The sequence below is a fragment of the Actinia tenebrosa genome, unplaced genomic scaffold (assembly GCF_029948245.1).
Source record: "Actinia tenebrosa isolate PJP-AT-01 unplaced genomic scaffold, QUT_ActTen_1.0 PGA_scaffold15__27_contigs__length_11533743, whole genome shotgun sequence".
NCBI lineage: Eukaryota > Metazoa > Cnidaria > Anthozoa > Actiniaria > Actiniidae > Actinia > Actinia tenebrosa.
Window position 1 is genome coordinate 11229489 of NW_028292575.1, and position 12490 is coordinate 11241978.

At 44.4% G+C, this 12490-nt stretch overlaps 1 protein-coding gene across 1 annotated transcript in view; it reads left to right on the forward strand.

Moving 5' to 3' along the window:
• The window catches only part of LOC116290955 (uncharacterized), a 28208-nt gene that overhangs the window by 13691 nt on the left and 2027 nt on the right, over positions 1–12490 (forward strand). Inside the window, exons 11-15 of the mRNA XM_089030862.1 lie at positions 9910–10047; positions 10157–10325; positions 10678–10782; positions 11338–11556; positions 11930–12149. Coding sequence (XP_088886988.1) covers positions 9910–10047; positions 10157–10325; positions 10678–10782; positions 11338–11556; positions 11930–12149 — 851 coding nt within the window. The remainder of the gene's footprint in view (positions 1–9909; positions 10048–10156; positions 10326–10677; positions 10783–11337; positions 11557–11929; positions 12150–12490) is intronic.

Genomic DNA, 12490 nt, shown 5'->3' on the forward strand with positions numbered 1-12490 from the left:
AGTTAAAGTTTATACAAACGCACTGGCGCGATTTGCAGGTGGGGGAGATTTACGAGATAAAGAATTACGTAGTCTTTGAAGACTTGGACCGCCTGCGCTTGGTCTTAAAGAATAAAAAAAGAACATACACCCTTTGGGCGCCCGATAGGATAAGGTACGCCATCGAAGGGCAGGACGTTACCCATGTTATGAGTCATGGTAAAAAGGATGGCAGGTGGGTATTTGACGTGGTTAAGTATGAGCCTGAGAGTCCTCTGCATTCATAATGTCTAATAGGGTCCGCTGCTCCGCGGAGCACCAATGCCCCACAAAGGATCCTTCCAGGAATACCTTGCCGCAATGAAGGCAGGTGTATTTTTTACGCGGAGTGGGGGTTTCAGGGATTATGCAATCAGCTGGTAGTTCGCACGTAATACAGTCCATATATTGAAAGGGTGATTAGGAGGCGGCTGCGTAGGCTAGCATATACCTTCAAAAGGAGTCTCTATTATTCTTGTTGTTTTGTTGAGGTATTGTTGATCCCTAACAAACAACAAGAAAAATAAGAATGGGATTTGAGACTCTTTGCACAAGTCGTACTTTACTACCTAGGAATATGAATCGACGTCTTTTGGGACACGAAAAGGATGCCTTATTTGTTCTTAGTGCGCAACCTCCTTTAAAAGGGGTTTCTATTATTCTTGTTGTTTTGTTAAATGTTGATGATACTTAACAAACAACAAGAAAAATAAGAATGGGATTTGAGACTCTTTGCACAAACCCTATCTTACTATTTTAGGTCCCTTACTACTTTCGCCTCTAAAGCGTCGACAACGATACAGTCCATATATCGAAAGGGTGATTAGGAGGCGGCTGCGTAGGCTAGCATATACTGCAAGGCCCTTCAAAAGGGGTCTCTATTATTCTTGTTGTTTGTTAACAAACAACATAAAAAATAAGATCAGGATTTGAGACTCTTTGCACAAACCAAGACCTTCGTTATTTCTTTTTTTTATCCCTTACGGACTTTCTTGACCACCTCATTACTGGCATGCCAAGCATCAAAGCGATCTAAGTACTCTTTAAAGCCACCTTGACCCTCATACAAACACTGCCAAATATTTTGACCGCTCCTTTGACAGCCGCAGCGCTCACAGTTGGCCTCCCAGTACTCTCTATCTTCCCACCTTACGCCTTCTACGAGGTCAAACTCCGCAAACGTTTCGTCTATTTCTTTCTTCCTTTGCGTTAACTCTTTCGTGGTGTCAACCGGACAACATCGGGCGGCAACGTCACCGTGCTCCTCACATGCTACGCCGATCAAGTCGTAATTGCCGAGGCATCTGTGTCGGTGCCATGCGTCGGTAACGTTCTCGTCGCAGCGCACGCATACATTCTTTAAACAAACCCTTTTATTACGATGGTACTCCAAAGCCTGCGCACTGCTGAACTGCTTGCCGCAGTCCTCGCAAACGGTAACGTTGTTTACTTCCTTACTGCATACCCGTCTTTCGACGTGATATTGCAATCTTTGCTTGCTGCTGAACTCCCTTTCACATTGCTTGCACTTCATTATAACTAAGTGTTATTTAACCCTTATATGGGATATTTCATGAAATCCTGCACGCTTTCTTTCGCCCAACCGGCCATCGTCAAAAGCGCACCAAACCTTTCCGCGCGCTTCAGACTGCACATTTCATCATACAATTCCTGCACACGCTCTTTTAACCGATCGATCTCCTCCCTTTGCATTTCTATGGTGTCTCTTTTATCTTTTGCGTCGCCGGCAATCCTTCTTACTGCGTCCACTGGGTCCATCGTATATATAATGGATCCGAACCATATTCCCTGCAATGCTCTGATCGTAGGACCCACCGGCTGCGGCAAAACGCAGTTCGTAGTGGAGCAGCTATTAGGACCCTTTAGATACCGTTTCGACTATATCGTGCTGCTTTGTCCCACCTACGTGAACAACCGCACCTGGGAAGGCATAGGAGTGAAAGATGACGACTTCTTCGTGGATATCTTAGACCCCAATGAGTTATCCAGCCATTTGAAGTTTTGGCACAAACAATTCCCCAAGAATACACAGACACTCCTCATACTGGACGACATTGCCTGTGGGGACGACGTAAAAAAGCGCACTTCCGAGTTGGTGAAGCTTGCCTTTAGCGGCAGACACGACAATATCAGCGTTTGGTTGCTCTCGCAGCAGCTTACCAGCGTCTCTAAACCCTTCAGGGAAAACATAGGTTCACTTGTCGTATTTTATACTCCGAGCAAGTCAGACCTGGAAACCATTCTCTCTGACTACGGCGGCGAGATAAGCAAGGAACAGTTACACGAATACATGCGGCACCTAAAAACGCACCAACATTCCAAGATGATCTTCTCTTTGAGGTTTCCGTATTCCATTAACATATATGGACATTGAGCAGCTCTTAGATGAAGTCCCCACACAGCTAGATGAAAGTAACCTTAAGGAACAACTTAACGTCCTGGTGTCTTCTGGGAAGTGTAAAGAAATGATAGGTAAGGAACTTACCCATGAGCAGGTTAATAAGTTGTCAGAAGAGGAGGTTAAGAAGTTCCATAAGAGGTACGAGGCTGCCCTTGCAAGTAAGACCACGGACGCCGTAGCAGACTCCGCTATCCGACTTGCGACTAAATTACTTGGACTTGCACTGCCCATAGACGACGTGGAGCAACTACAGAAGGACATAAGAGATGACTATGTCATATCCCAAGAACTTAAGATAACCTGCGGCTGGTTGTCTTTGAAGTGCGGTAAGTTAATGGCAGTCGCCTCTGTGGCTTTGCACGTAGCTCAGCATGTCGACCTGAAGGAGGTACTGGTGTCTTGGAAGGACTTCAAGAAGGACAGAGAAGTCGAAAAGGTCTTCCAGGCAGCACTTACTGAGGTACCTGATCAAGTCACCTCAAGTACTTAGTCAAGTCGTCCTTAAGTCATTGTCAAGTCGTCATCAAGTTCTTACTTAAGTCGTCCTTAAGTACTTAGTCAAGTCATTGTCAAGTCGTCATCAAGTTACTTGTCAAGTCCTTCAAGTCCTTAGATATAAATGAGTGAAGCTGAATCGAAGGCGGAGCAACCCGAGCAGAAGATTACCAAGGCCAAATCTCCAGGCAGAGTTGCCGCGGGGAAGAAGCTCGCGGAGATGGACAGGAAGAACAAAGCAAAAAAGGAGGAAAAGGTAGAAGAGAAAGAAGAGGAATCCTTTATTAATCCAGGCTACGTCATCGGCGCGATAGGAATTGCTATAGCAGCAGGCAGCCTCTACTTACAATGGCGGGCTACGAAGCCAAAAGTAAAGTGGGAGGCCGCAACATATCACGCACCCGTGGAACCGGCTGTTAGAAAAAGTAAGATCCCTGAAATGGAATAACCTTCTCGCTTTGTAATATAATGTCGACCGCGTTGTTGAAAACTGTCGAAGAAGCAGCTATCATTACTTCCATCGTTGCGGGTATTGGTTGGGTAGGTAAGAAAGTGCTCAAAGAAGACTTTACTGAAGACCCAAGCAAGAGCTTCGCTAATTTTGCTAAGATGACCGCTGCCGTAGGCGGGGCTATCATGCTAAAGGATTACCTACGGAAGGAAAAGTACCTGCCTACGGCGTAATATATAAATGGCTAGCGTGGTCGTAGGTGGAGTCGTCGCAGCTTTAGCATTCACTGGAGCTAATTATGGTGGTCAGTATTTGGATAGATTAGTCAGAGGCGACAAAAGCGGAGACTTAGCTGCTGAGAGGAAGAGACACGACTTAGCGCTGGAGAAATATCAGCGAGACGTGGCGGCTTGGAATGAAAAAAGACAAGCTTACAGGGATTGGTTGGATAAAAACTACCAAGACAAGATGCAGGCGGATAAGAACTTCGAAAACACAGACTACGCCTTTAAACTTTATGCGCAAGCACACCCCGACTTTAGGTTAAGAAAGCCCCAGTTTAAGGATTACTACCAGCCTTCTAAGAAACAAAAAGATAGCGAATTGGTCTTTGTAGGAGTCGCAGGACTGGCCGGAGGCGTGGCTTTGGCGTATCTGCTCTAACGAAGGAAACTGTGTTTCCTGAAATATATGATCGTCTTTTTGGAAAGCGACAAGAATAACTTTACCACTTATCTGAATCCCCCCATCAAAGCCCATAAGGTAAGGTTGGTTAGTTGCTCTTTGTACAATTCTTGGTATAATTTAATTAATGGCTTTGTCATCGGAACTTCCGGCACCAAACCAAAGTTGCCAGATTCCCATTACACCCCCATAACGCTGGCTAAGGAGCTAGCAAAGCATGGATATACTCTTACCACAGGATTACCCCATGAAATGACATTCAAGAAAAATAGTGGAAGCGCTAATTTAAAGGACAGTTCATTGGTAGAACTCCTGGACCTTACTAGTACCACGATAAATAGCGGTAATACATATGATGTAAAATGGAAAGTCGCATCCTCTTACGAAGTCTATTGCGATTTAGTCCATAGTTACAACAATGGAGAAAAGTCTTCTCTTATGTCCAAGTTTCTGCCCAAAGGTAATCCATTTGACCTGGTAGAATACGCTCCCATTTCTTTGTGCTATGACTTGTCTAATTTGGTAGAAAATATCAACGTTACCATCAAAGTGGACGGAGAGACGGTGGATTTCAATGGACGTAAGATCAATCTTGTTTTGGAATTCATATAATGGGCCGCGTAGAGGACAAACTCAAGAGGATTTACTATGGGCCCGAAGGCTATTGGAAAGGAGCGTCGGTCATCAAGAAACTCGCGACCGCGGCCAGGGTATCAGATGAAACGGCTAAGAACTGGTTAAAGAAACAAACCCTCTGGCAGGTTTATCTTCCCGTGCCCAAGTACATTCCCAGGCCCAGCTTCACCGTAAATACCCCTAATGAAGTTCATCAGGCGGATTTGCTTTTCTTACCACACGACAAGGTGAGAAGAAAGACCTATAGGTACGCTTTGACCGTAGTTGATATCGCAAGCAGATACAAGGACGCCGAACCCATAACCAGCAAGGATTCTGGAGAAGTCGCAGAAGCCCTAGGTAGGATTTATAAGCGCGTCTTGAAATGGCCTAAGCTGCTGCAAGTGGATGCGGGGACAGAGTTCATGGGCGTGGTTACTAAGACCCTGAAAGACCACAACACTAAAATTAGGAGAGCTGAAGCTGAGTATCACAGGGGTCAGAGCATCGTCGAAAGATTCAATAAGACCCTGGCCGAGCGTCTCTTTGGATACCAGTATTGGAAAGAGCTGGAAGATCCCTCCAAACGCAACAGGGAATGGACTCAGAGGCTCCTCCAGGTCGTCGCGGCTTTGAACAACGAGGCGGCCAGGGCTACGGGAATGAAACCCAAGGATGCTATGAAGAAGAAACACGTGGAACACAAGTCCTACGTCAGAAGTTCAAGGGCGGTCGGACTGAAGGAAAAAAAGCTCCCCCGCAACATAGTGGTCAGATACCTCTATCAGCCGGGGGAACTCGAAGGTGGCAGCAAGAGAGCCACGGATCCTAACTGGTCCCTGGAAACGTATGAGATTTCGAAGTCCGTCACCAAGGAAGGGCAACCCGTGTTGTATTACCTAGATGGCCCAAGTCGTGGATTTGTCATGGAAGAGCTGCTCATAGTCCCCAAAGACTCAGAGTAGTGCTGCTCCGCGCGCCCGATTGCACTCTAGGCATGTCAGTCTTACATCGCCTCTACAATGCCCGCGCTTGTTGTTGATACGATCCACGGAAAACTGCTGATCGTCATTTGGGTCAAACCTCCATAGTAGAGGTATGTTACATTTGGCACAGCGTGCCCCTTTCTTATAGACGTCGTCCACGCATAGGTCGAACGTCATATCTTTTTCTTCGTCGTGCCGCTTGTAGCGAAGGAGTTTCTTAGCAATGTTCTCCTTAGCTACGTCCTCTGGCGTCTTATCGTAGCGCAGTTGCGGCCCCCAGGCTCTTTTTAACTGTTTGGCATATTCTACGCGGCTTACGGCGGTGTAGATAAGGTTGCTCCAACACAGCCGCTGGTCTATGATCCATAAGGTTTCTTTTATGGTAAGCCCCTGCGCACTATGGACTGTCATGCAATAGCCCAAGCGCCAGTCTGGATGGGAGGTAATTCTTTCCACCTTTTCTATGGGTACCCAGGCTTTGTCGTGCGTTACTGCATTTTGCAGTTGGATGTCGGTACCAGGTACCCAGACGTCTCTTTTTTGCATGCGGGTGTCGTGGGGTTTGTAGCAAACAGGTACGGGATGCGTAGGGAAGCGCTCTCGGTGTATATTTAGCAAATCCTTTTGTATGCGAGACTGTGCTGCGCGTTTGCTGCTCAGCACCAGATCCTTTGGATGCCATGTGTAAAGGAAATCCTCGTATTTCTTCGCTCGTACACGTTTGCGCAGCGTCTTGCATTGGTCGGCGTCACTAAGGCCCCGAAGTTCTGCTTTCAGGTTTCTTATTTGATCCTTACTGCGGTAGTCGGTGTTGATTTCCTCCGCATGGTCTACCATTTCTTTTAGCCATTCGTGGGGCATCTCTCCGGCTATTGGAGAAGGCTGGCAGGGATCTCCGGCGAATATTACTTGACACTTTCCACGGAGGAATTCTACGAATTCTTTGAGGATTTCTAAAGGAACGGTACAGATTTCGTCCCAAAGTATCACCGGAGGTATGTCGTGGATGGCTTCAGGTACCCACTTTTGACCATTCCAACGGAAGAAGCTGTGGTAGGTCTGCGCGTCGTGGCCCTGACTGCATAGTTCCCTTTCCAAACGGTGCGTTGGAGTTAGCACTTTTATCTTAGGAAAGAGTTCCAAGACGCGCGTAGTCTTACCGCTGCCTCCCGTACCGTAAAGGTAAGAGAAGCGTTGGTAGGAAATGGGGTCCTTTACGGTTGGCATGGGCCTCATTGTGGGCATTACGACGCCCCAAGTATTTTCTCCGTGATATTCTACACGTTCTCTCCATGCTTTTATCTCCTCATCTTTAACGCGCCATTGACCACTTTCCGCCAACTCATCTTCGGTGTAGAATTCCTTCATCTTCTCTAACACTTCGGGCTTTACGTACAAGGAATCCGTAGCTACGCGCGGGATGTCCTCTTTGTCAAACCGCAGGAGCATCGCAAGTAGGTTAATATGCGCATATGCTAACATACTCGCACGCAGGTGGTAATATTGTGGCCTGTGGTCTTGGTAGTAACACAAAGCATTCCATTTGTGTAGTTTATCATCTACGAGGTAATCCCATTTCTCCACGGATACCATCGTTCCTTGATCGTGGGCACGCTTAATAAGGAAGCTTAGCTCACCTTCGTCCGTTATTAGGCGCCGCTGCATATGTTTTTCACCTTCTTTTGCGCCCTGCGTGAATTTACCTATGACCACACGCGCCGTGGGGTTATGCTCCGGTAACCATTGCGTAAAGGCGCTGTGACAAAGTATGGCTTCATGCGCTGTGTATTTTAAAAGTTTGCACTCTTCAAAGAACTTCAATAGGGGTATGGGTATCCATTCTTTCTCCTGCAGGTGCTTCCCGTACCACGCATAGATTATTGGATGTAAGTCTTTTGTAAATTTCCAGCTGGTTAACCGTACGAACCCCGTTGCTGGGGCGTCGTAGTGACCATCCAACGCAACACGAAAGAACTGTGAATCTGGATGTCCGTAACGGTCGTAATATTCCTTACAATCTCCTAGACCTTTAAAACTTGCAGGGTAACAGTGTTTCATATCCAGCGACACGTATTCGTCTTCATCGTATTCCATGTTCCAAAGACCACCGCGACCATGCTCTACACAAGATTTAGCAATGTCTCCGAACTCCTCCGGTGTGGATTTCCACCCGTTTCTCTTTTTGGCCGCTAAGAAGTCCAAGCTGCGGGAGCTGAGGACCTCGTCTGAGAAGTCCTCACCAAGGGATTCACATGCACTTCGTATGCGCAGGTGTTCCATTTCCGGTCGGTATAAAGTACCATCTTGGGTCATAAACTGACTTCCCTCCGCGTCCATTAACCATATGGAATTCTCATGAACTAATTCTGTCAATGGTGACTTCTTATAGACCTTTGTCTCCTTCTTCTTAGGGAACCTTAACTCTCTCCATGCGTGTGCGTTGTGCTGATAAATGACTATAGGAGCACCCCGGCCTCCGTATTTGTGCGTCCCTGGGTAAATAAAGCCGTCGGTGATATCCTTGACGTGTATGCGCCTTTCTAACGCGGTTTCCAACTTCTTGATGTTTTCGATGGTTCCTCCGGTTTTACGAGTAGCATGCTCCCATTTCCTGATGGCTTCTCTTCTCTTTAAGGTTAATTTACCACCGCGGGAGGAATCTTCGAAGAACTCTCTAACCAGCTTCCCTACGCAGTTACCTGGATGGCGCATTGGTTTTAACTTTTTAACATCCGGCGTCTTTATCTTGTACGCACCGTAAATAACCACGGTAACCGGGTAAGCAACTTCGTAGAACAGCATGTCTATTCCCTCAAGTGCTCCCGGTCGCGTGTCCTTGTTTAAAACAAACAGGTCCTTCCTGCCAGACGCCCGTATTGGATTCCTGCCCTTTTCTATTATCCACTCGCCGTCTAAATACTTTATAAACGTCAACTCCAAACGGTAGTCGCCTTCGGGCATCAAATTGATTATCCTTTCTGCTCTTTCCTCGTCCATCGTCTCGTCTGTATCTCCCTCCATAAATGTCGTGAAGGCAAAGTCGGCGTCTAAGCGGTCCAGCACCTGAGTTCTGAGCTTGCGCACAGTTTTATTTCTAATGCTTTTGATGGTATCCATCTATATATAAAGGATATTTTAACCTCCGTTTGCGGTACCCAACACAGCAGCAGTAAGGACTTATCGCGCGGGATTTCCCGTAAATCTGCTGTACCCGCGTTCGGAATTCCGCGGGTTAAACCCGCAAATATACGGCATCGATCGCGAGTCCCCCTTACTGCTGCTTGGTCGATTAGTAGGATGATGGTCGATTAGAATGGTCGACGTTTGCATCGATTTTTCATGTTCCATTTAATCTGTATGATTATTTTGAGATTGACTCATTTGGTATGATGTTCGTGTTGCGACAGGTTTTTTTCCTTTTTTTACAAAAGCATCCCATGCACAAGAGTGAGCATGTTTTTCTAGGATCTTAAGTAATTAGCGTCACAAACAATATTTTTTCTTTTCTATTTTCTTATTCTTTTCATCTATGTCTAAAAAATGCATCTTGTTGAAGTGAAGTCGAGGAAAAGAAAATTATATTTTTCAAAACGCATCCCACACGGAAAGGAGTGACCATGCGTGGTTAGTCATTTCGCTACAATCGACATATCGGGTCTGCTGGTCATAGCAAGGGGTTAATCATCTACGGTCTAGGGGCCGACTAACCTCTCCCTTAGGCTTCGGCCGAGCTTCCTGATCAGTCTGTAAATCCAGGGATAGCGGTGTCGGGGTCGAAATCTCCGGCGTAGCCGTAAATGCTTCGCGCTGCCATACTGCGCTTCAGCACTTGGTCTGGAGGTATGGTCCTTATAATTAATCAATTAACGAAAAAATCGAAATAAGTTAAATAAAAATAAATAAGAATATAAAAAGAAACAGTCCGATACCCATAGTAGATAAACGTTTTGAGATCAGGAGGAATCTTAAGTGCGCATGCGCATTGAATGAGGGCCGAACAGATTTCATTATTTCAAAAAGTTTTTACCCTTTCAAAGTATGGTTAAAAAACGTTTGTTCAAAACGTGCTTTACTTACCATCATTGGTTGGTTGGACCATGTTTGATTGACTCGTCACTCATCTTTACATATTATTCACTGCAACTCGTAGTTTCGTAGCCTTGGTGCAACATTCGTCCATTTTTATCACTAGAAAGTAACGTATAATAAAAATTAAGTGTATGTGTTTATTTGTGTAGCGTTACTATACGAGGTCATTGTATTTTTTGGGCTGTACCAAATGAAGTTCCTAGTTGGTTGGTCAATCTGCCTAAACGTCAATTGTATGGTCGAATGCAACAAAGGATGGAAGACTTATTGGGCCGATACAGCAGAAGGTATGTTCATCTGTCATTTATTTAAAACACTTGTTCTCTAAGTATATTCTCTGGTTTCTAAACCGTCCAGATTTATCTGGTGTGTTATTCTATTCAATTTTCTCTTGAGGTTTGTTCACTGGGACGTCAACAACGAAATGCTTCACGGTAGTTTCTTTGCTGATCGTTTCGATAAGTCAATCAGAGAATGGATGTTCAAAAGAGCAGCTGAACTCGATGCTGATGCTGATTTGTTCATCAATGATTTTGATGTAGTGGAGAATAGCCAAATGACGGAGGTAAGTACGTAACTGGGATTATGGAGTTGATTGTTGCTGGGAATGTTTATCATTTATTGTCAATATTATAACCATACGCCCGGCACCATGCATCATCTTCGTCACCATCACCATCATCATCATCACAATCATCATCATCGGTAGCACCTCATCATCACTCTTATCATCGTCATTATCATATTACCATCATCACTAACATCACCAATGACAATGTCATTCTCATCGATATCATCATCAGCAACATCAAATTATCGATACATCGCTGTATATTATATATATTGTACGTATCTTATTTAGCAGTTTATTATTGTTAATATCTGCTCAAAGTGGTCCTATTTTTTCTCGTTTCTAGCTCCTGGTGGAACAAGCTAAGGAGTTGATAGACAGGGGTGTGGACGTGGATGGAATAGGCGTACAGGGACATTTCACAGGCTCTATTAACCCAGTGCTTCTGAGGGTACGTAAGTCTAATCAAAACAAGTTGTCAGTTATACAACTCTTTAGCTTGGGAGTAATGTTGAATTTCAGACCACGTGTCATTCCCTAGAATATCGAAACTTCTTCATTGAACGTTTGCGCATAAAAAGACACATGGATCTGGATAATAATACTCAAACAAAGAATCTTATTCTCAAGAGAATGACATGCACGTGGTCTGAAATGGAAAACAACATTATAACCAATAAACCAGTTCGTATTTTAAGAATCGTTTCCAGATCGCATGTGATTTCATCCCGAATTTCTCTCTTTTGTTTAAACCTTCTTTTGATCTTAACTAAACAAAAGCAGGTGCAAAATTCGGGATAAAATTGCATGCGCACTGAAAACGATACTTCAACCACGAACTGGCTATTATAGGTAAAGAGCCGGGCTAATTCACTGAAAATCATATCGAGAGATAATATTAGAACATGATATCCAAATCCTTATGTTGAATTGTACGTATCCTCGCGCACTTGAAAATTTTGATATTGATATTTGCGCAACATTAGTTAATAACTATTATCGACAGCTGCGATTGAATACCCTAGCCGAAGTTGGTCGCCCAATATGGCTGACAGAAGTCGACATTCTAAACAAGGATCCAGTCGGACGAGCTAATAGTCTAGAGGCTTTGATGCGGACGGCGTTTAGTCATCCTAGTGTACATGGTATAATGTTCTGGGCGTTTTGGGATCGTAATTCGTGGAGAGGACCTGATGTAGCTTTGGTTAATGGAGATGAGTGGAAGGTAGATGATTATATATATATATATATATGAATGCCAATGTGGTCGTAAGATTATATGTGGAGTGCTGCAAAGACCTCTTCATTAAGGCTTGCCCATTTTAGACCACGTGTCATTCCTTTGAGTATTATTTCCTTGCTTAATGGTTGTGCATAATGAGAAGAGACATGAATATGAATACAACTCAAACAAATAATATTATTCTTAAAAGAATGACACGTGGTCTGAAATGGGAAAATATCACACCCAAGGTAAAGAGGTCTGTCATGGCTGCCATCACGTGATGGTGCAAACGTACTCTCTATTAAATTTACGAGCTATTTTTAGTGCGCGGTTAAATTCTGTAGCGCAGCTGACGGAGATTTCAATTTCATAGCTCAACGCAGCAGGTGAAAGATACATCAAACTACTAAATCAATGGACAACACGAGAGATTTTATCCCCAACCACCGTCGACAAGCACGGAGCAGAAGTGCGCTTTTCAGGTTTCTATGGCGACTATGATGTAACTGTCACTCTCCCAGGAGGTAACGTCATCAAGAAACAGTTTACTCTGGAGCCTGGGTACGATGAATTTAATTTGAAGATCGATATAGGTGAGTAGATAAATTAAAGGAAAAAAATAGAAGTTATTGGTCGCTGCTGTGTAAAGGTTTTCATGGAAGACTGGGAACAAACTAGGCACGCGAGGAATCATGGGATCATTAGACGCATGCGCACGAGCAGAAAATTCCGTCATCTTGACTACCTAAATAGGTATCACATTTCCTTGTCGAACAAATAGAGTTTAGTCTAAAGACTACGAATATTATAAGTTTTAGGCTAGAAATAAGAAGCTAAGCTGTTGCTAGTTTTAAAATTCACTACTTACTACTATTTTTAAAAATTATTTTTTCCCAACTAGAACTTTCCAATGATTATTTGAAATTTCCACTAC